This window comes from Rousettus aegyptiacus, unplaced genomic scaffold (assembly GCF_014176215.1).
Source record: "Rousettus aegyptiacus isolate mRouAeg1 unplaced genomic scaffold, mRouAeg1.p scaffold_m13_p_8, whole genome shotgun sequence".
Lineage (NCBI taxonomy): Eukaryota > Metazoa > Chordata > Mammalia > Chiroptera > Pteropodidae > Rousettus > Rousettus aegyptiacus.
This window is the reverse complement of record NW_023416311.1, coordinates 89,855,666-89,881,042: the sequence shown is the minus strand read 5'-3', so window position 1 is coordinate 89,881,042 and position 25,377 is coordinate 89,855,666. Positions and strand designations below refer to the sequence as shown.

General features: G+C 36.7%; 1 protein-coding gene across 1 annotated transcript in view; it reads right to left on the bottom strand.

Annotated features, from left to right (window-relative positions):
• The window catches only part of C9 (complement C9), a 43,775-nt gene extending 18,759 nt beyond the window's left edge, over window positions 1–25,016 (bottom strand). Inside the window, exons 1-6 of the mRNA XM_016147957.2 lie at window positions 24,866–25,016; window positions 12,171–12,276; window positions 11,641–11,785; window positions 11,219–11,366; window positions 4,184–4,322; window positions 179–439 (exon numbers count right to left, since the gene is read on the bottom strand). Coding sequence (XP_016003443.2) covers window positions 179–439; window positions 4,184–4,322; window positions 11,219–11,366; window positions 11,641–11,785; window positions 12,171–12,276; window positions 24,866–24,942 — 876 coding nt within the window. The 5' untranslated portion in view covers window positions 24,943–25,016. The remainder of the gene's footprint in view (window positions 1–178; window positions 440–4,183; window positions 4,323–11,218; window positions 11,367–11,640; window positions 11,786–12,170; window positions 12,277–24,865) is intronic.
• Between the last annotated feature and the right edge of the window lie 361 nt (window positions 25,017–25,377).

Sequence of the window (25,377 nt, the reverse complement as noted above, 5' to 3'; positions counted from 1 at the left end):
TCTCCAGTTACCATTCTTTGTTCTCACCTTCTAGCTACATATTGGGGGATTTGCTGACTATTAATTTTTTTCTCTCTTATGAGCTTGATCTGCTCTAAACACTTAAACTTAAAAGAAGGGGTTTGATTACTTTACAAAACATCCCATTATATTCTCCACATGAAGTGTTTAGTCTTACCTTCTTAGAAGAACGTGACAAGAACAGTTGGTAAATTTCATTTTTGGAATAAGTAAATCGAAATGAACCCTGAGAATTTAGTCGGGAATTAATTTTCTCTGAGGTGTCATCTTCTGTAGCTTCTGAGACTTTTGCTTCAGTAGCTGTGAATTTTAGAGATGCACCTGCATTAAACTTTGATGTTGTTTCTTGTATGACATTTTTGAATGCTTCCACTTGTTCTTCATAATGTTCAGTTCTGAAATTTTTATCAACTTTGGTCTAAAAGAGAATAACAAAGTGTTGTTAAAAACAGCATACAAAACCACCCAAAATAAACACAGAACACCCACACCCTGCGCACGCACGCACACACCCACCCACACCCACACCCACACGCACACACTTATTGGAAGGAGAGCAAAGGAGTTAAGAATTAAGGCACTGAGTTGAGACTACTGGAGTTCAAATACAGACTTCATAAGTTGGTGGACATTGCACAATAACTTCTCTACGCCTAGTCTGATTCCTAGTCTATAAAATAGGGATACTTACTACGTTTAGCCCAAAAGTGGTTGTGAGGATTCAATGTGATAATGAATATGACGGGTTTAGAACATAGCAAACTGTCAAAAGTTAATATGTTAATAATTAAGAAGCAAGTTGCATAACAGATGCACAATATACTCCCACTTGTGTAACAAAAAAAAGAGAATGAAAGTAAAAAATGATAAAGCTAACCCTTACTGAGGGCTTTGGAGCAGGTACTGTTTTGTTTATTTCATATGTGTTAATTAATTTAAGTAGAAAGGCCACTCTGCTGCCTGTAAAAACAAACAAACAAATGAATGTTTTTTATGTGCATGGAAAATTACTGGAAATATAGAAAAACCACAGACAGTGTTTGCCTTTGAGAAGGAGAACTATAAAATGGGAATGTGGAGTGGGAACATTTTTCTTTGTATAATCGATTATGCTGTTTGGACTTTTTAATTTTTTCCCCCACATTTATTTTTGCATTTAAAAAAAAAACTGAACTAAGCAACCTAGTTAAAAATTAAAAATTTCAATTAAAATATTCTTTTCCAAGTTGACTATTGTCAGGTATCAATGGGAGGATTGTTAATTTTAATAGTTAAGCTCTTTCTAGAGGTCCTCTTGAAAGAGACTGTAATTCTCATCTGGAAAGGAGCATCCATCCCTTCAGTTAGTGCCAGAGACCAGATTCAGCAACATGGATTGGGTGACTGTTCTGCATAGGAAATGCTATGGTCGAAATGTTTATGGCCCCCATAAATCCATAGGTTGAAATCCTAACATCAATGTGATAGTATTAGGGGGTGGGGTCTAAGGGAGGAGACTTAATGAATGGGATTAGTACTCTTATAAAACCCACCCCACAGAGCCCCCTAGCCCTGTCCAACATGTGAGAACACAATGAGAAGTCTGCATCCTAGAAGACATGACCATGCTAGCACTCTTATCTCAGACTTCCAGCCTCCAGAACTCTGAGAAATACATTTCTGTTGTTTTTAAGTTTGCTGGTCTCTGGTGTTTTACTATGGCAGCTCTAACAGACTGAGAAAGACAACCTAATGTTACCGTCCAATGGGAAAGGCTGAAATGTAAATAATTTTCTTTAAGGCAAGTCATGCTGGGGAAAGTGCTCAATGTAAAGGGGAAGAGTAACCTAAACATGTCACTTCCATGCTTAAAATCTTTCAAAGTCTTCCCACTGCCTATGAGATAAAGTCTAAACTAGACTTATTTCAAGTTAACCTCTCCTGACTGTACTCACGCCCTCTAGCTACCTTTGTATTTCCACAGCCTGTGTTTCTTCCTGCCACAGGGCCCTTTTATACTTTCTGGAATGTTCTCTAGCGCCCACTCATCCTCCCGTAATACAAACATTATGCACACTCATACACATACATTTCTCTCGCTCTTCCACACACACATGTATACATACCATACCCTTTGCCCTGGTTAATTCATATTTCTGTTTCAAGTCTTAGCTTAAACATTAGGAAGGCCTTGCCTGATCCCACAGACTAAAAATCCATTTTCTATAAGCTCTAATGGCTCTTCTTTTAAAATAAAGCAAAATGAAAAACGATTCCCTTTTATAATTGCTTATTTAATAGGCCTTCAGATGATAAATGCCAAGAAGTCAGGGACCATGTCTGTCTTACCCACATTCCACTATTGTATCACCTGGCACACAGTAGTAGATGCAAATAAAAATTTATTCAATTTAATATGCAGATCCAATATAGCTAATGATACTAATTAGTATTTATTGAGTGCAAACAAGTTTGGCTATTTGCTTTCTAGATCATGACAGATTAGCATAAGGGTATTACCAAGCATAGTAGCACCAAGGAGTCAATTTGGGGACTTTAGCAAACCTTACATCAACTCCATCAGCTCTCTTCCTCAGATGGCACAAAATAAATACTCAAGTTCACAATCCTTATCTGCTTTTTTATAAGCTTGATGCCAAAACTCATTTGGAGGCATTAATCTGACAGATAGTTATTTATAGTCTTCATTTCTCCCACTTTGTATAAACATGGGTTAGTTCTGCTGCAGAAATATTAATGTGTTTATTATAGAATGCTGCTCCTCATTCCCCTAGAGGTGTAAGTAATATGCATGGGAAGCACCACATCACCTTAGTAAAATCCAAAACATTCTGAGTGAGAAAGCACATTTGTTTCCAAGGTTGTAGATAAGGGAAAACAGTGTGCTTGCTCCAACTATAGTTTGGACAAGTGCCCCAACCCCTCACCAGTTACTACCCCTTTACAGAAGCTAAGAGTCTGGTCACAATGATGAAGACAGGACAACTGTACAATGTGGTCCTGCGAACTAAAAACAAAATAAAACAATATAACAGCAACATTTATTCCATCAGCAATGATAAAGGTCATTCTATCTTTAGTATATTCTTTTAAAGAAGTAAAACACATATAATATTTTTCAGAAAGAGTAACGTCTTCCCCTCAAAAAAATGTGCTTTATGAAGGTGAATCTGGCATGATGAGGAAAGATCAATAATTAAAAATATTTATTGAGATTTGTGAGAAAGTGATTTTATTCTGAACTTGAAGATACAAAAAAATATGACAATGTGGTCACATGAGAGAAAGATGCCAGTCAAACAGTACAGACATTTACATCTTTAGCATTCATGGGAGAGCATGATCACTTCAGGCTGCAATGAGTAGGGACTGATTACAACATTGTTAGAAATAAAAGAAATATTAACTCCACTTATTTAAAAGTATGTATGTTTTTCAAACTGCTGGGAGTAACAACAATAATAAAGGACTTTGTCAACAATGAGACTAATTTAAAGAAACAGTATTTTAGCTCCTGGTTCAGAATAAGCAGAATTATTTGCCTTAATTATATTTTGCTTAGACCAAAGAAGGTATCTCTAAAGGTGATAAATATTAATCCTTCGAATAGAGAGTGAGTCCAGTTTATGGATGGTTCTAGAGCATTCGTGTGACTTTCAGGAAGGTGGTAAGTTTGGGGTAGCATTGTATAGAGGAAAAATCACTTTGAGAAATAGTTTCACAAAAACTAGAGGAGTTTGAGGTGAGTGAAAATAGCCACTCACATTAACAGACTTTACAAAGGGGAATATTGAAGTAAAACAAATGTGAAGATTGTTTTCCATTGGTAGGCTAGCAAAAACTGAGTTTAAACAGCACAAAAGCAGTGGTCACAATTCTTAAATCAGCACTAAATTGGTTTTTAGTTTTATCATAACCTGAGATGATTCTTTTTATGGAGTCTAGGTATTTGCCAAAACTCTATTAGTAGGTGCGTGTTACTGTGGATTGATTGCAGACTTTTCTAAGGAGATCCAAGTAACAATTCCTCATCTATAAGTTGATCTTATATTCACATTACATTCTTATTATACTGATTTTTTTCACATTATTTAGTATTAAACTTGTTAAAACAACTTTCAACTGTAAGTGGAACAATGTGTTTTCTTCAGAGGTGACTTACTTCAAAGGCTAGAGTAGCCACATTCCAGGGTCTTCGGTAGTAGGTCAAGGTGTTTCCATCCCGAACACGGTCACAGAGTCCGTGGTAGTACTCATTGTCAAAAGGTGAGGTGAGGGGAACCATCCCTAAGACGTTGATCCTGAGAATGAACAGAGGACAACCAGGTAGGAACATACCAGGAGCTAGTGCAAAGCCACCCTCTAGCTGGGAAAAAGAGAGTTTCCACTCATGTTCCCATCACCCAATATGTGTGTGATGTAATCAGGAACAGAAGCCTGTTCACCTCCCTCCTCTCTATGTCTCTGGCAGACAGCATGCCTGAGGAGGGCCTTACACATTTTTTTTAGGCAATTAGGACACTGTTGAGAGAACAATGAAAGAAATGCAATACATAAGAAATACAATAAGCAAGGGGCTATCCGGCTCCTAGAGTCTTAACTCCATTGCTATACCTCTTAGCCAATCTAGTGCTGTAATATGACCTATTTAAGTTATTTGAGAACAGAGCACTTGGGGGCAGGGGTGGGGTGAGTGGAATGCATATAACATATGCATGTAATTTTTAATCTATGAATCAACATTGGAGTTCTTTTGCTTCTGTTCTCTCTAAACTTCAGCCCTGTCCTCCAGTCGTCTCATTTCCTGTCAAGAACTTTATTCTCCCCAGCCTCATATTATTCCCATGTTTCCAAGAGGAACCCAAAAGTTTCAGGATCCCAGCAAGGCATTCTCAGAAATTCTACTTTTTTCTCTTAGGAAAATATTTTTATTTGGCAAGCTTTAATTCAGAAATAGGAATCTTGTTTAGCTTTAAAAAAAAAAAAAAAGTTGAGTTTGATTTGTAGACCTAAAAACAATATTTGGACAAAGAGCAGTTTGTTCTTTGTGAAGTTCACCTTTGTTAATAGGGAGAACAGCCATTGCTGTCTAGACTGTGCATGGAATAAATGGCCCCGGGCCAGGGAAGCCAAAATGGAGGTTTGATCCTCACATCTATAACTCAGCTTGACACAAAAGCATAAACTCTTCCATTGCTCTAGACCACATTCCTGACTCCCATGAGCCAGATTACAAATTCAGATGTTGATTTCAAGAACAATTTGTCAACCCATTGTTAATGCAGGAAAAATCATGAAAAGGGTATCTTATTGCCAGTGGGTTAGTTAAAAGCATCTTCCTATAAACAGCACATTTTTAATAAGCTTTGAACCTACAAAGAAAATGAACGTTATAGCTCAGCTTCAATGGGAGGCAAGTTAAGAAACTGATTTGGAAATATCTTGCTCAAGGCCAACTACAGAATAAACCACTTCTCACATCTTGCCCCACCACAAATACCTTTCATGATAAATGCTGTCGCCCTGTAATTCTAATCAATGACCAAAAATTAGACTTAGTAACCAGAATAAAAATGAGAGAGGAAAAAAAGAAACATTTTATACCTGGTTTACATTCTTAAATATCTTACAATTCCATATCTTATAATTACCATATCTTATAATATGGTATATTAAAATTTTTGCTTTAATTCTTCACCCACCCCTGCATCTGTAATGTGAGCAATCAATATATGTGTGTGTGTGTGTGCGTGTGTGTGTATAATATTACTAAGGTTTTTATACAAAGAAATAGGATACTGGAAATAGATGATCTGTGTTTGTTTCTTATACAAGAATCTGAGTACTTTTCTTTATTCCATAGTGAACTTGTTTTCCATATATCTACATTAACAGAGTACCTCTTGACTTTCAGTGAATACTGATATTAATTTTTGTTTATGATGATGATGAACTCTTAGGTGATTACTATATCTATGTGTAACATAGCATTTGTCATCAATAGTAAGTCATATTAAAATGGTTAATGCAGTCTTTGATCTCACAAAAAAATCATATTTAAGTTAGGGAGTTAGACACACAACCACCAATTTAAAAACAATAGTCCAAGGAAGAATATGCGTGCCAAATGAATGGTTTGGTTAAGTACTGAGCAGGTTCCCAACAAGAAGAGAACCCCCCCCCACCCCCACCCCTGCCCCATGGCAGGCTCATAAAAAAGAGTTTTATAAGCAGTAGGATTTGATTTACATTTTGAAAGCTGGGACTCAAAGAGGGCAGGAGGTGGGGAATGAGGTAGGAGGAATGGTGTGTGCAAAAGCCTGAAGGTGGAAATGTGTTCAGCATATTTTTAGATAGTAGCCTTTAGAATTTCTGCTTGTATATTTACTCTATAAAAAATTTTGAGAAACTAAGCCTCCAAGCACAGTTTTAGTTTGACATCTCAAATTTTTCGTCTTATGTTTAAGTAGTTACAAAGGATAAAATTTTTTAGTATGAAATAAATATTTACACTTTAAAATATAATTATTTTGCCTCTTTTTAAAATAAATCCAGTGGTATATAAATGTGGTAGTGATTGTGGGTATCAAATGTTTATTTTTCTTTAATAGCTGGACATTTTATAGTACTCCTTTTGATTCTTTTTTTATTAGACTATTTTTTAGAGCAATTTTAGGTTCACAGCAAAATGAGCAGAAGATACAGAGATTTCTCAAATGCCTCTATCCCCTTTTCATTCTTAAATCTATATTTTTATTTCATTTTCACCATAGAATTTTAATGTAATTTCATTTTATGCTCGAAAGTTTTAATTGATTACTTTTAATACTTTTCTGTACCAAAAAGGTATTCATTGAAAATTTTTAAATATTAAATATTCTTTGACCACAAGGTCTAAATATTTAAAAAATTCTTCTAGATTGAGTTATAATTATTAGTAGTATATTTAAATATCTTATACATTTAAAAATAGTTAATAAATATAAGTGAAATTTTATTGAAGGGTATCTCTTACTGAAATGAATGGGGCTTCTTCTTTAAAATTAATTGATTAGTTCCTTGATTCATGGATGACTATTTCTATTGCTTTGCTAGAAAAAGATAGGGTTCAGTATCAATTTTATTTTTACTTTCCATTTTCATAGAAGTAAATGCTGAGAAACTTCACTCACACAAATAAGTAGATAAGAAGGAATTTTGTCATAGCAATGTCACTCAGTTCTTTGACCTTCTGAGTTTTATGCCAAAAAAGATCACATACTAGTCTTTCATCAAAACTCATTTTTACAGTCCATTATCTGACAATCAATTAGGACATCTTTAATGTTGTTGATAAAAAGAATTTGAGACTGCTAGACCTATGAAATGTTAAGAATCCAATTGGGTATGAACATTTGGAGTTGTTTCTTGGTTTTTCCACCCCATCATAAAATGCAAGATGGATGAGGGGTATACTCTTCTTTTGGAAATTGGAAGTTAGGTGATTATGAAAGGGGAGGTGAGAAAAGAAAATGGGATTGACAATTTATATGCCACTGAGTTGTCAAGCTTATCAATTTTATGAAAAATATGTGTATATAGAATTGAGGATTTACTATAAATTAGACAGATCAATTTGGCAACTAATAGTTGAGGAAGATTTTATTGCAAAACGTATCTATCTCCCCCTTGCAGTCTTTTTGCACCTGATGGTTTGCATACCCGTTTGAAGGTTATTATTTTATGGATCAGCAAGTTGACCAGTTGGCTGGATCCATCTGGAAAGTTGCAATGAAGTTGATCCACAACTAAGCACAACTAAGGAAGAAATATTTCAAAACTTTTGACTTGGTTCCACTACTACAGAGACAGCCAGTCTAGTCTAGAATGAGCCAATTTTTTCCTGCCAAGAAACATGAAAACTTCTCACAGATCAAATGTCATTGCCTGGGAAATATAATAATAATTATAATTATAATAATAAAAAAGCAATAATAATAATAAAACCATGGTTCTTTGGCAGCATTTTGAGATGCCTGGTTTCACATCTGCATCTAGAACCGCAGGCATTTCCAATTTACCAGGTAAAATGAAGAGAAAGGTCTTTCCACAGAAGTGGTGTTATGCTTAGATCACACACAAAAAATAATTCCTTGAATATTGTACATCATCTGCAACTGGTTTGTATTTACGTTTTTTCAATGAGTGCAAGATGGGTTGGGAGGATTCCCTGAACACTTCTGGAGAATCTCAGATATCTACAAGACAAGAGGCTGAAACATTGTGATACAAGTAAATTCTCCTGGCTTAAGAATTTAAATAAGAATTCTTCAAATGAAAAAAAAAAAAAAAGATAAATTGATTACTATGAGTACTTGTGACTTTCATGGGTAAAAGAATCTGACTGGATATGACTACTGGTAAGACTTGCTGAGATTTTCCAGATTGGATAGCATAGAAGCAGTTTATAGGCATGTTGCTATGATTAGGATGTTTATATCTATTATCTCTATTTCAATATAGTCCCATAGACCCTGATATAATAATAAAGATGTATACTAAATAACTATGTAATATTAATGGTATTAAAGAATATCATAAATATAATAAAGCATGTTATTTTGAAACATCTTAAATATTAATTGATTTATATTACTCATCTATAGCTTTAATTCAAATATTTGGGTAATAAATGCTACTTGAGTTTTATTTTCTAAAGTTAGTTTTGCTTTGAAGTCAGGGTGTTGACTTAAGGATTTTGTAGTGATATGATGGGCATTTGGCAGAAGGAAAAGGTAAGTGACATGGTTAAAAAAATATAGATTTATGTCAGTCAGAAAAATATGGGTTTTAGTTCTTCTAGAAACTAATGAGCCAAAGGGCCTTATTTCACTCAGTTCTCATGTGTAAAATATAGTACCTCCCTTAACAATCTTACAGGATTATTATGAAAATCTATAGAGAAGAAATGTGCAAAAAGATTTTGAAAAGTTTAAAGTTTTATGCAAATGAAAGATGTCAAAGAATAGGTTTTATGAAGGCTAACTTAGTTATAAGTTTTCACTCATAGTAATGTGGACTGTAACAAACAATGTCAGTGGACTGAGTTTATCAAGGCCTACCTCATTTCCACCTCTGCAGCCAACCTTTCCCCATAGCTAGGGCCTCACCAGCTTCCTTGCTGAAGGTTCAGACCTGTGACCTTCCCTATCACCAGCTGGTAAGCATGAGGTATTTAAGAAGCATTAGCCAATATCTGGGATGCCTCAATATGAAACACCCTGGCAAATGCTATATAACAAGTTTTCTTTTCTCCAAAGGAAACCAATAGACCATGAATTGTTTTTCAGCTAAATGGGCTAAAATTTCTTTATCTTTTCACTGTAAGACAAGATGTAAATTTGCATTAAGTGAGAATACATAATATATGTAATTTTGTTTAGATTAGGGGAAAAACTGTTCCTTGGATCCTAAATAAAGCCAAATAAAGTAATAATGGGCTGTCACCATGGACTCATAGCCTTTTCCTGAGAAAAGCAGAAAGAGTCAGAGCTCATTGGAGCATGTTGTGATCTGATTATACAGTTTTGGACAACTCCCAAGTCATTTCTGCCAATTATTAAGAGAGCCTGCTGAATTTGGGGCCCGAGACCATCCATCAGACTCAATATTTCTATCTTTAGGCTTACAGCTAAAGGCACTCTGGGTAATGTTTGAATGCTACTTAGACAAGATTTTATAAAAGTGAATAAAAGGTGTATAAAATGCTTTATATGGTGCCTGGCTCTCGGTATCGTGAAATTTTTTTCTTATCAATTGAAGAATTGAAAGTTTGGTCTGGCTCAGAGAGAGAAGACACCTCCATTTTTACAGAATTCCTTCTTTAAGAACTGTCCAGCTCCTTAGTTTAAGGTTCCTCTCCCTCAGTACTACTGACAGTTTGGATCTGGCTGTCCTGTGCATTGTAGGGCCTCAGTATGCTCCCTCATTCCACCCATCTTTATACCCCACAGTCGTGACCATCAAAATGGTCTCCAGATGTTGCCTCATGTCCCTCTGGGAGGGAAATCATCTCTGGTTGAGAACCATTACCTCAATTCCTCTGTTAGGTTTAGTCTTACCACCACCCCCATCTTTTTTCCTGTCCTCAACCTCATTCCCAGGACTGGAGTCCCAAACCTGAATTTCTTTCTAGGGTTCCAGTTTCATTCTCACCTGATGTCAATGGACACTATTTTAGAAAACACTTGTCTTTATTAATTAATTAATTCACCTATTTATTCATCCACCAGTATTTGTTACGTACCTACTGTGATTCAGGCACTGGAACTGTGAAGATGAAGAGACACATTGCATTCTGGTGGTGAAATAGGGCCATATGCAATCTCTGTCAATATACTACTGGATGGGGGAACAACTATGTCTCTGTTGGGGACAATTTACCAACAAATCCACTCAAACATCCTTACTGTTCAGAACAACTAATAGAGACTATGCTGTGGACATCTTTGGAATGTCCTCTGACTAGAGGGAACAGAACAGAACAGTACCTCCTGCTTGTGTCATTTTCACAACTCTTGGAGCACAGATCTGCAAATGGTCTCCATTCTGTCCTAAACTGTCTGACTTTTCATCCCAGCCTACTTGGCCAGAGCCCCTGCGCTTTGTATGGAAACTTCAGCTCTGAAATGAGAACCATAGTCTCAACACCATCACCAGCTGGCATCAGAATTGCTTCCTTTGTCCCATTCCTCTTGGACCAACTTCAGAATGTTGGAACCTCCTGAGAATTTATAACCAAGTATAGATCCAGGAGAAGTTTCAATGGAAGACAGCTTCCTGGTAATTCAAACATTTGAATGGAATTGCCATACCAATTTCAAATGCTAACATGTCATTCCAACCTTGTTATTGTCTTCCAGAGGTTCATAAATGAGTTATTTCATCTTCTACTGAACTCAGAAGTAATCATCTAATATCTTGATAGTCTAGACCATTCTACAGACACTCACTGAGGTCAGGCAGTTTGTCCAAATTATCCTGAGATATTTCTTCAGCACTTATTTCCTTTCAAGCTCAAACGTAAGTCAAACAGAATACAGCCAGCCCCACAGCTACTCTTCCTACCAATGCGAAACTTCTACCACTCCAGCATGGCGGGACAGATGGAGATCATTTTCACTCATTTTCCTCTAGAACAGTCAAGTAGAATACTGACCCATAGCCTGCTGTCCGTGCTAGCTCGGACTCTTCCACCACTCTGTTGCGGCAAGGGGGGCGGGGATCACTTTCACAATCATCCTCGTCTGTAAAGTCTCCGCAGTCATTGTCTCCATTACACAGAAGTCGCCTCTTTATGCACCTGCCTGCAATCAAAATCAGGAAAGACACTGTGTGTCTCATGCCAGGTTTTCTCTTTCTTTCTGAAGTTATGAAATGCAATTTCATGCTAGTGGAGAGAGAACACACATATATTTTACTTTTTTTTGTACAGAATATATAGATGGTCCATTTGTGGACCATCCATATAGATGGTCCTTTCACACTTGGAAATATGAGTGTCTAGAAGCATATTTCTTTCTTTTTCACCCACGAGTGCACACAGAGACCCATGATGAGCAGTGAGAGTGCGAGAATTACCTGTACCACATTTAAAGTCTGTTCCACAGTCATCCTCCTCATCTTCACAGATCTCTGTGGGCTCACACTGCCGTCTTTCTCCCACGGAGTCGAGGCACTTTTTCCCATTAAATTGTCCAAAGGCCACAATACTCCTTGAGCGAAACTACACAAAACCAGCTGAAAATGTTAGAATTTCTAATGCCAGAAAGGGATTGAGCTGAAATTACACCCACACCATTGCAGCCCTCCAAGCCCGCATGATCGATGGTTGTAAGATGGGGGCCATTAAAGCAATCACGAATGTTACTTAAAGTAACACCTCACATTCTAAGATTGGCAGTCTCTTCTACAGAAGATGGACTCTCATTTACTATATCATGCCACATTTAGGTTTCCCAGCAAGGTCAGACATATCCATTTACATATTTAGCTTTCCTTCTCAGTTTGCAACTCACTTGCGGGCTCCCTGACTGTTAGTCATTTCCCTGTGGATGTTGTCAATAGTTTCCATCTGGGGATGTAAGGAGGGAAAAGCATTGAATGCTTACCATTTGTTTCAGGCAAGGGTCACATTTTGACCATTCACTCCAGTGGCTCATTCTGCAGTCTATGGGCAATGGAGTGCCATTCTTTTGTTCTGCCTCTGGGGCATAACTAAGATAATAGAACATATCAACTTATAATGACCATTATGTGCATCAGTTTCTAAGAAGTATTCACAAACCAATTTAATTTATTTACTACTTGTCCTCTTTCCAAATCATACTACTTACCTTTTGACTATATCTCTCATTAACATTTGATCACATACTATTTTGTATTTTTAACACATCTTTTTGTTAATTCTTGCACTGAATTATAATTTAACTCTCAGCCTAACAACAGCAATAATGACGGTGATGAGGAAATGTAGCCAGGTGCCCTGCTAAGTGCTGTACATCAATATTCACCTTATATTTCCAACTAGTTTGTGAATTCATTGAAGCTACAAACCTTGTTTCAGTTTGTACCACTCCCGAAAGTCTGGCAAAGCCTGGAGTTGCCTAGCTCTCTTGCAAATTTAAGCCAGCCAGCCCAGCCATGCCTAAAGCAAGCACATCATAAATCAGGCTTTCCTATTCCTGCATTCTGTATGTCCTAAACTGGAAGACTTATCACTTCACATTCCACTTCAGAATATATTCCTCATCTTTCTGGGTTTTAACATTACATATCTTGGCACCGTAGCCTTCCCTTTCTCTCCCACATCCAATACGCAGCAGTGCTTCCTTGGCTTTGAACTCTTCTTTCTCTCTTGGTTCACCATTTGGATCTCTTCCGGCTGCAACACCAACTTGGATTATTATCTCATTCAATGGCAGGAAGAAAAGAAAACCCAAACAGAAGCCACCAGACAAGAATCCTATAAACTTCCTGCCCCATTTTCCTGACCTGGAACCTCTCTTTTTTACAGTGCATCCTCTTACTCTAGAAGGGTGACTAGGTAAAACCCAACCATCCACACGCTATAGATTCGAGCTCCTCTTTGAGACCTTAATCAATTGAATATCTCCTCCATTTAAAATGCTCCCTCATTATCAACTCCTTTTCATTTGTAATATAATGTGTTCAAGTCTTTGGCATTAAACATAAACAAGCAGATGGATAAGCGAATAAAACACTCTTTTTGAGTTCTACATTTCCTTTCAGCTACCCCTACCTCCCTTCACAATAACACTTAAAGAAATACTACAAACATATTTATATTTCTCTCTCCTCCAAAATAAAAATAGTCTCATCTCCTTTTTTAATCCTTAATGACCCTTTAACTATTACCCAAATTCTCTGATCTTTTGAACCAACTCTCTTGAAATAGTAGTTTGCACCCTGGACTCTTGTTCATTACCTCCCAATCACTGCTCAATCCTACTGCCTTAAGGACACTGCTCTTGCCAAAGTCATCAATGACTTCCAGGTGGCTCACTTGGTTCCTTTCAGTCCTTATCTTATTGACTTCTTCCCAGAGGTCAATGCAGTTAACAACTCATGCTGTTTAAAACACTCTCTTCCCTTAGACTGAATGACATTAGATATTATGGTATGCAAAACGGCAGAATAAAATAAAGCAAAACCATGATCTACGGACTAATGGAGCTCATGTTCTAGATAAAAAAATCAGTGAGCTAAGGAAATTTTAAATATTGTTCAGCTTGCATATATCAAATGCCTAGAACATCGCAGGCACTGAGTAAATGTTTTCTAAATAAATAAATAAAGTGAAAGAAGGAGAAGGAAGTTTTTGATCATTTCGTCTTAGTCCTAGGCCTGTATTTCTCTAGGTTATGATCTCTTGGTTATCCACCCACATCGTATTTATAAGAGACTTGCTTGTCATTACGGTTGGCTTCATGACTGGACACATCATTTTTGTAAGCCTGACTCTTGCCTGCATCATCCAGAAAATCAGGAGGACTTAAAAGCATCAAACTTTTAAAAATATAGTTTAAAAAATTTATTATACAGGCTACGAAACCTTTGAAGAAACTGCTTTCCTGGAAGTCTGAGTTTTCATGTATATCTGAAACCACATGGCTGAGAAATTCTCCACTTGGACTTTTCCATAAAACTATGGCCACATCTGGAACTGACAGGCCTCAGCAAGGGGCAATGGCAGATTCATTTTTATGATCTATGGCACTGGTTTTCAACATTGATTGCATATCATAATCCTCAGCTGTTAAAAATAAGGATTGTAAAATTGTGATCCTTATTCTAAATCAATTAAATCAGGCTTTCTGAGGATAGGCTCTAGGTATCAATGGTTTAAAAAGGTATCCCAGGTGATTCTCATGTTCAGGCAATGTTAAGAAACACCGGTTGGCAATATATCCAGTGGCTATCCATAAACTCTGAAAGGGTGTTATTCAAATGTGCGTGTGTGCGGGGGAGCACATTATATCAATATTACTCAAACATGAAGCCACAGTTGACCTGAAAATGTCACTGAGCTGCTCTATCATCGGTTTCAGGAATTACTCTAGGCTTTACCTATTAATGTCTCTATAAATTTTTTCAATATATTATAGTTTCTTCGGTATTATTCTTGTTGTCTTCAACTAAATTATCTTCTCCTATCAATCTTTTTTTCTGCTCATTACTTACTTAGATGATCATGTCATTATTTTTTTTAGAATCTTCTCCAAAATGATTACTTCCTTGGTTCTAGAAACCACACTCTCCAGACCAGTGCTATGACACCTTTGTCTTTTTCCAATAAACAACTAGTTCATAGGATACAGTACAGACTGAAGGATCGATCATTTATGGGACGTAAAACCCACTGCAAATACTTGACAGTGAGCTACATTCCTGTATTGGACAAATCTAGAATCTGGTCAGTGATAGGAGCCAATGAGAATGGCTGTTCCTCTGTCTCACATAAGTGACAAGGACTCTGTGTCAATTATAATGGCATTGCTGATAAACAGTTCTCTATCATCCTTTGCATTAATAGCAGCCCCAATTAACTATATGCATACTAATTCTCTTCTTTCTTAGTTTCTAACTTAAGGACTCCTTTTCTTTTTACAGATTGACTCACACTTTGGACTTAGTACAGAGCACCAAATTGTTGCCTTTGATTTTTTATTGCCCTTCTAGACCATGATTTGGAGTTATTCCTTGAATGATTTGACCTATAAAATGAATGATCCAACTCCATAAAAAGGTCCTCACAGATCCCGCCCTTGCCCTGGGAGCAGGACTTACACCCCTGTTGATATTACACTCAGTGTACTTATTCGTTTGCTAGGACTGCTATAACACGGTATCACACACTGTGTGGTTTGAACAACAGAAATTTATTTTCTCAAAGTTCTGAAGTCTAAAAGTCCGAGATCAAGGTATCTGAAGGGTCAGCTTCTTCTGAGGTCCCACTCTTTGACTTGTAGGTGACTGTCTTCTCCCTGTGTCACAGCGTGGTCTTTTGCTGTACCTGTCTGTTCAGATTTACTCTTCTTATGAGAACATCAGTCATGTTGGATTTGAGCCCACCCTAATAACCCCATTTTCACTTAATAACCATTTTAAAGACCCTATCTCCAAATATGGTCACACTCTGAGGTACTAGAAATTAGGACTTCAAGACATGAATTTTGGGTTGACATAATTGAGCCCATAACACACAGTAAATATTTTTTTTGATTAAGGAATTCTTTATATTTGTGTACTAATTTTATTAGACAATTTTCAAAGCTGATTTTCTAATTAAACCTTTATACCACTCACTGAGTGATACATTTTGTAGGTATTATTAGCGTTCTTTTGCAGACAGGAAACTAAAAACAGAAAAATATATTACTATCTAAAAGTGGACAGTTAGTGGCAAAACAATTTATAGAGTTTATGTCTCTGAACTCCTAATCCACAGCAATTTTGCTTTGTCCTCTACAGTGCCTCCCCCTGCCTCCAACTCACTCAAATCCTCTTAGAAATAATCTAAGAGGTCATAGCTTACTCGACAATTTCTGGGTATAAAAGTCTCACAATTTTTAGACATTTTGAAATAACAAGAACATTTGAGTGAACAAGAAAAAACATATAGATAGATAGATAGATATTTTATATATATATAACATATTATATATATATATAATTCCCATATATGTTATATATTTTATATATATTTATTATATATATAAAATATGTTATATATATAAAATATAATATAATGTCACAGCCCTAGGTAAAGCACACCAATTGTACAACCTCATTCTTGCCTGGATATATTTTGAGCTTGTATCTAAAATGATGTCAAATTAGGCAAAAATAAACTGAATATTGTGTGAACACCTGGTTGTTTCGCCTTCACTGCATACTTAGAGGCAAAATAAAGGCAGGACTAGAGGGAATTATTAGGAGGGAATAAGAGACTATGCAAAAAAGCTGTTGCACTACAGAAATATTAAGAATGGTGATGAGTGATCTTGGATAGCTCCTTCTGAACCCAACACTCTCTCCCCAGTCCCTTTGCCCCTTTGACTCACTAGGCAGATAATTTTTTATATTATAGTTCAAGGACTAGGCACATATGACACTCACCACCTGCCTTTCACTAGCTGAGCCATTAGACTGAATGGAGAAGTATTTGTAAAGCACTTTTTGGATTCTTACATGAAATGTGTTTATCGAGTTAAACCTACCTCTTAGTGTTTCAAACTCAGCTTGAAAGTCACCTCCTAGATCAAAATGATGTACATCAATATGGCAGGAAGTCTAACTTCTGGGCCAGAAATGCATTAAATGAAGAACCATCAATATACACCTTGTTCCACCTCCCTGCTGTATAGTTCCCAGCTTTACAAAAAGAAAACCTCAGGAGCAGCTTATATTCCAGGACACTTTGTGATAGACACAGGCAGGAAAACACCTGCTGTAAGAAGAAATCTCTTTGCCAATAAATAAGACAATGTGGCTCCTTTGAGTGGAGAAATATTACCTAGTTAGGACTGTATTTTTGACCCACGGATCCACCAGTTTATTTAGTTCATGCAATCCATCAAAACGGAAACATAATAAAACAACAGTGTCCAACTCTAATTTTCTCAGGACCTTTTATGATTCCCCAAGTCTGTTAAGAGCCAATATTCAACAACTGTTATGGAGGGTCTACTCTGTATCATGAATTGTTCTAGTGGCTGGGGCCACAAGACAACACCCTTACCACCATGAAGTCTATATTCCAGTGGGTTGAAATACAATAAACGACTATCCCAGGAAATATTACATGCAGTATCAGTTAAGACATTTGAGTTGTGAAGGAAAATAAATCAGGGTAAGAGGTTAGAGAATGTCATAGGGCTGGGTAAGGGGAGTGAGAGAACCCTATTAGAGGAGGTGTGGTGTTTTAGAAATGTGTTCACAAATTCTTTGACATTATTCCCATCAAACATGGAGTCTATGTGCCTACTTCTTGAAGCTGACAGAGTCTTTGTTAATGCCTTGATGAACAAAATGCCATAAAAGTAAGTGTACACGCTTCTAAGGCTAGGTTAGAAAGGCCATCCAAGTTCTGCTGGTTTATCTAAAGACACTTGCTCTGGGAGCCTTTCAGCACTATGTATGAGGCTGTATTCCTTGAGTCCACACACACACACACACACACACACACACACACACACACACACACACACGCAGCCATAGAGAGAGAGAAGAGATTTCCAAGTAGAATCAATTGTTCCAGTCCCCAGTTGTTTGGATCTTTAAGTGGAGATGTTAACAAAGTAATTAGATATTGGGCTCAGGAAAGAGGTGTGGACTATAGATATAAATTTGAGAGTTGTTAGAATATAAGTGGTATTTCATACCATGAGGTTGGATTGAGTGGGTATGTCTAGAGTAAGGCTGAGAACCAAGCCAACATTTAAAAGAGATGTTACATGTCTATATGTTGATGGGACTGATTCTGTACAAAAGGAGCTATAGATGATACAGGAGAGAAGGGGCAGAGTTAAAGGAGCAGTCCTTGACGAGGCTAGAGCAGAGGAAGCCAGTGCATGGCGGACTGCTTAGGCTCCTAGCAGCGTGTCTGTCAGCATCATGAGTTCCAGTCAGAAACTTGGCTGAGTTGCAATTGCCATTTACCTGTTGATATTTCAATTGCCATTTACCTGTTGATATTTCTCACGAGATTGCAAGCTCGTTGAGGGCAGGGACCCTCGTAACATGTTCAGTATTACACTAGCTCTTGATGCAACATCTGGCCCACATTGCAAACTCAGCAAATGTTTGCTGTATTAAATGGATGAGTAAATAAATGACCACACTTGGCCAATAGTAGTTGATAAATATCTGTTAACTTGTATTGAATAAAAATTTTTAAAACACAGGTAGATACAACCAAAGAAAGAGGGAAAACTGAATTAAAAAGCTTCAATTTAACAGTTAAGCCCAACTTTTCTATTAATGGATGTTTAGATATTTTTCCAAATTGTTAAGATAAATTTAAGATAAATCGAACAATAAATGCTAACATTTATGAGTGTTTTGTTTATGTCAGGAATTCTTCTAAGCCTTTATATTCATTATCTCACTTAATTTTTACATCAGCCCTATGAAATAGCTATTACTAGTATTATCACACTATGAAGATAATGAACTGAGCCGCAGAGAGCTTAAGTAATTCTTCTCACATTACCCAGCAGAGTGTACTTGGTGACTAAGTTAGTATTCAAATGCAGGCAGTTTCTCCCCAGAGGGCACATACCTAGGCATTCTCAGGACTTCCCACTCCCAGTCTAGTACTCCTTAATTATTTGAAAAATGAATATAGGAATTACAATTATACTAAAAACGCATCACATATACAGCCAAAAGATGAATGACGCCCTGGGAAAAAATGTTTGTAATTTCATACCAGAGACAAAAGACTAATTTATATAGTGATCATGAAAGTTCATAAGAGAAAGATGAGAAACTCAGCAGGAAAATGAACAAAAGATATGGATAGTTCACAATGAAAAACATACATATAGCCTTTAAACATATGAAAAGATGTGCAACCTGACTCAATAAGAGAAAGACAAATTAAAACTGTTCGAAGATGTCTACAGCCATGCCACATTGAACAAGCCTGATCTCATCTGGTCTTAGAAGCTAAGCAGGGTCAGGCCTGGTTAGTACTTGGATGGGAAACCACTTAGCAAGACCAGGTGTTATAGGTGTAAAAATTAAAAAAAAATAAGGGATTGGAAGCTGACAAGGTCCTAGCAATCTGTGAGGTCAACCAAGGGTTTCCTTGCCTAAAAGCAAACAAATAAAATAAAACTGTTCAAAGTTATCATTTTTTTTTCACCTTTGAGATTGACAGATGTCAAAAAGTTGGCCTAGAGCTCCTGTTGGTGAGGCTGTGGTGAAACAAGCATTTAAAAACAAACTAAAAAAAATTTTTTAATTCCTATACCCCAAACCCTCTCCCCTTTGGCAACCATCAGCTATTCTCTATGTCTATGTGTTTTGTATATTCCTTTATTTTGCTTTTTTTAGATTCCACATATAGCATGGTATTTGTCTTTCTCTGTCTGACTTATTTCACTTACCATAATACTCTCTAGGTCCATTCATGTTTTAGCAAATGGTAACATTTCATTCTTTTTGTTGCTGAATAATATTCCATTGTATATATGTACCACATCTTCTTTAGCTATTTATCTATTGATGGACATCTAGGTTGCTTCCATATTTTGGCTATTACTAGTAATGAACATAGGGGTGTATATACATTTCTGAATTAGTGTTTTTCGTTGTTGTTGTTGTTGTTGTTAGATAATACTCAGTAGTGGAATTGCTGAATCATGTGGTAACTCTATTTTCAATTTTTTGAGGAATCTTCATACTATTTTTCATAGTGGCTTCACTAATTTGTAATTTCAACAGTGTACAAGGGTTCCCTTTTACCCACAGCCTCGCCAGCAGTTGTTATTTGTTGATTTATTAATGATAACTATTCTGCACGATGTGAGGTAACATCTCATTGTGGTTTTAACTTGAATTTCTATGATGATTAATGATATTGAACATTTTTTCATGTGTCAGTTGGCCATCTCTAAATGCTATCAGGACAAATTTCTGTTCAGGTCCTCTGCTTATTTTTGAATTGGATTGTTTGGTCTTTTTTTTTTTTTTTTTTTTTTTGGTGTTAAGTTGTATGAGTTCTTTATATATTTTGGATATGAACCCTTCATTAGTGTATCATTTGTAAATATCTTTTCTCATTCAGTAGGTTGTCTTTCTGTTTTATTGATGGTTTCTTTCACTGTGCCAAATTTTTAAGTTTGCTGTAGTCTCACTTGTTTATTTTTTGTTGTCGTTTCCCTTGCTTGAGATATATTTGAAAAGATATTGCTAAGAGTGATATCAACGAGTTTACTGCCAGTGTTTTTTCTAAGAGTGTTATGGTTTCAGGACTAACATTTAAGTATTTAATCTAGCTTTAGTTGATTTTTGTATATGGTGTAAGAAAGTGGACTAATTTTTTTCTTTGTTTCTTTGTTTCTCTCTCTCCCTCTCTCTCTCTTTCTCTTTCTTTCTGCATCTACTTTTCCAGTTTTCTCAACACCACTTATTGAAGAGATCATCTTTACCCCATTTTATACCCTTGCCTCTTTTTGTTGAAGAATAATTGACCATATAAGCAAAGATTTATTTCTGGGATCCATTAACCTATATAACTTTTTATGCCAGTACCATACTGTTCTTATTATTGTACATTTGTAGTATAGTGTCATATCAGGGAGCATGATACCTCCCATTTTGTTCTTTCTCGGGATTTCTTTGGTTATTCAGGATCTTTTGTGGCTCCATGTGAATTATAGGATTAGTTGTTTAATTCTGAAAAAAAAAATGCTATTGGTATTTAAAAAGGGATTACTTTGTATCTGTGTATTACTTAGATTGTAAGGACATTTTAATAACATTAATCCTTCTAATCCATGAGTAAGGTATATCCTTCTATTTATTTGTAATATCATATGTTGCTAGTGAAAGTAAAAAGAATACAGATGCATGGGCCCATGGGGCAATGTCAGCAATATCACAAAGGTGATTACCTTTTGACCCAGTTATATCACTTCTGGAAATTACTTTCAGGTACAATAAACCACTTGCAAAATGATATATGTATAAGGATATTCATTGCAACATTATTTATAGCATAGAAGATTGGAAGCAACCCAAATATTTGTTAATAAAAGATGCATTATCTAATTAACTAATTAATTAGTTATGAGTGAGTGAGGAAGTTTCTTCTATATCGATACAGAAAGTTTTTGAGAATATATTGTAAAGAGAAAAAAGCAAAGTGCAAGATAGTATACATAATTTGATACCTTTATAAAAGAAAGGGAGAAAGTAAGTGTATGTATGACTCTATGCTCTAATCTATTTAAAGACATACTGGAAAGACACATGGAAAATTCACAAAGGTGGTTACCTATAGAGAAGGGAAGGTGGGGAGCCAGGAATGTTCTAAATACTTTTTACATAATAATATAAATCTCATGAAAAGTTATGAGTGGGAAATCAAGGCATCTTAATGTATACCTTGTTGTATTTCATGATCTTTGACCCACGTAAATATTTCATTTGTATTATTAAAAAGAGAACAATAATGATAGCTATACTCACAGCACACTTAACACTTGCCTGTCACTGTCCTAAGCTCATTGCATTAATTGCCTAAGGGATTTCTCCCAGCAGGTCAGATTTTTATTCCTATTTTACAGTGAATAGGGTTACAGAAGTTAAGGTATTTGCCTAAGGTCACATAGCTAGTGAATTGTGGATCCTGGAATCAAACTCATGTTACCTGCCTCCAGGATCTATGTTATGAACTATTATTCTATTAGTACAGTGGTTTTTAACATTTCTGTTCTACCTGAAGAAATGTAAGATGATGTTCCCCTGTGACATCTCCTGGGAATACTCATGTTTGCAAACAAATGATCATTGACAATCTATAACAGTTCACCAGTAGGAATAGCTTATGTAGCGGTGGCTTAAGATGAAATGTCTGCAACCATGTGATTTTCCTTAAAGGCTAGTTGTAACTCCATCTCTTCTTCTCCTAAACCAGAAAGCACGTCAATGTGGAAGTAATAGCAGTTATTATTTTAAAGAATATTTCACATTTATTGAGCTCTTACCATGAGGCAGGCACAGATGTTTTAAGTAAATTACGTGCATAATTTGTAACCTTCACAAAAACCTTATTAAATAGGTGCCATCATTGTCACTGTTAAGGGCTGAATTGTATACTCCCCAAAATATGTAACCTCCATACCTCAGAATGTGACCATATTTAGAAAGGGTATTTACAGAGAAAATCAAGTTAAAATGAAGTCATTAAGGTGGCTCTAATTGAATATGAGTGGTATCATTATAAAAAGAGAAAATTTAGAACCAGACGGACATCCACAAAGGGAAGATGATGTAAAGATGGCCATGTGATGCAGAGGCAGAGATTGGAATGATGTAGCTGTGAGTCAGGGAATGCCTGGGCTTGCTGGCCACCACCAGGAATTGAGGAAGATCCTTCCCAGAGTCTAAGAGGGAACATGGCCTTGCCTACACCTTGATTTTGGACTACTAGACTCCAGAACAGTGAGGCAATAAATTTCTGTTGTTTGAAGCCACCCAGTTGGTGATACTAGGAAATGAATATAATCATAATCTTACAGATGAGGAAACAAAAGTACAGAGAGGTTGAATGGCTTGCCCAAACCCACATGGTCAGTTAGTAAATAATGGCACCTTGAACTGAACTTGGGACATCTAGTGCTCTATTCCGATCAAATTTGTTCTTTAAAAATTATTTCCAACTTTAGTTCTTTGGCTGGAACTATGTGTCTCACTTCATGACTGTTTTGAACACTCTATTTTGATCCCAACCCTGTACCAAAGGAAAGAGCAGGGAGTCTTCAGAGCGGGGCAACCCTAACCAACTCACAAGGGCATGGCAGTGGGACCACACAACGCCAAGCCCAACTCAGCAGTGTAGCTGCTCTGAGCTGGGGGCCAGCCAAAAGGACTCTTATCCTCCCTGAAACAGCTGAGGGTGGCCAGGACCCAGGGGGTACAAACTTCAAAGCAGCTAAAGGCTTCCTCATTTTTGATCAGCAGGAGTCACAATCCAGGAATGTAGGCTGTTTAAATGATTTTTTTTTTAAGTTAAGAAAGGGTCACGATAAGTACAAGAGGACTAAAGCAACTCTCAGAAACTGGCTCCTCAAATTCCCTCCTACTCACTCAATGCCCAGTAAATAAAAATGTTATCCAAATGCAACAATGTTTTTTAGATAATGTAGGAAGAGGATGAGATGGAATGGAGGAAAGCCTGGTGGAGCCCTTGACCCAAGCTGTTCTGTCTAGTGTCTCTGTGTGCCCCCTCCTGGAAGACACAGCCCTGTGAGCAAACCACATGCCAACAGAGCCCAGGCAGAAAGTCAACCTCTGCTGCAGCAGAGGCAGGCAAAGGCGTGCTTCAGATGGACGCCAGAGTCCAAAACAGAATTTGGTTAAACCAAGAGTCAAATGATCCAAGGGGAACTGAATGTAGGTCACAGTCATGTCTGAGCAGAGGGACAGTATTTGGGCAGATATTTTCCCTCAACTATGCTGTCAAAGCACAAAATATTTCAATACTGTCACCGGATCGGATCATGCTGTATTGTGTCATACAAGTCTGTCTGTTCTCCAGCAATTCTGGGTAAAGTATATATGTTTGGTATTGTCTGGTTGATTTATTTCCTGGTCCAGCTTTTCACAGTCTTCTTGTTTCCAATTAGGGTCAGAGCAAAAGGAAAGTGTCTTTGCTGAAAGCACACCTACCAGGTGTGCACTATGGTGACTATTCTTGAATGGAACAAATACTACCCTAAACCTAAAAACAAAATGTGTGCCTCTGGGTACGACTGGGGATGTCAAGGAAGAGAAACAAAAATGATTAACCTTTGCCTGATGTGGGGGCAAAAGGATGATGTATTCAATAGTTAAGTGTTAGACATTGAAGCAGAGTAAGGAAAAGATTAATATCCTTAATTTTAAACTTCTCAGACATTAGACATTGATAAACCCAGTTTATCATACTCTAGTGAAAAACAGATTTGTTTCATAATTCTAGGTATTTAAAGACTATCTCAGCCTTAATATTCAAATTCCTTGTTTAAAAGAAATCCCTGGGTTCAAAGACTTCTATGAGAAACTACAAGTTTATTTTGAATTTTTATAATTCACTTAAAAAGTCATTGCTTTAAATTCAATACCTTTGAAGAAAGCATGCCGATTAATCCTTTAACCATTGAATGTATGTGAATGACAGTGGCATTTTGACGTATTTTAAGAATAGATATTTTGTTTTCAATAAGTCAAAGTAAACCAAGAATGGATAATATCTCAGAGCCCTCCAAGTCACATATCAAGAGCCATTTCACAAATGTTCCAATACCACTGGACCTAAAAGTGGAATATATCTTAATACTTTTTTTTAACAGAATAAGATCATTTATTCTTAATAAAACAGCAGCAGCTTTTCTCAGAAAACTGTCAAAGACATACCCTGTGCTTTTTAACCCTTTTTCAAAGTTTTAATTCTGGGGGTGCATATCTCAAAGTAGGTTAAAACTTTTTACCTACTTTGCTGCTAAGAAGTAGACCTTAAAATATCAAAGCCCACAGTGAAATCGCAGAGACAAATGGAAGAGTAACTCACCTGGGAGTGGGCCCAGCTGCCAGGATACTTATTTTTAACATGCATATTGCAAAGGCGAACCCCCAGTGGGCAGACATCTGCTCTAGCTAGGCAGCTCCAAGTGGAATGGTCCAACGGATCTGGTAAAGCGTCTATTAGCCAAGGGCCAAGGACTGAAACAATTATTGTTTGTTTTCAATCAGGATTTTTGTTGAATTGCCTTCCTGAGTGCGGAGTCCAATCAGAGAGACATTTCGTAATTCTTTACCTACTGTTTTCTAGTATTGACAAGTATATTCATGCATTGAGCCTGTGAATGCTTAGTTGGCTAAGATTAGCAGCGGTGCTGGGTTAAAACGAAACTAAATAAAACAAACTAAAAAATCCCTAATGGTTTTCATCTTGGGAGGCTGTGAGAGAGTGAATGAGAGAGTATGTAATTTGGGGGCGGGGGTATAGGGAGAGAAGTTCTGTGAATGATTTCCATAGAAGCATAAACTCAAAATTAGTAAAAGAACTGCACTGACTGGAAA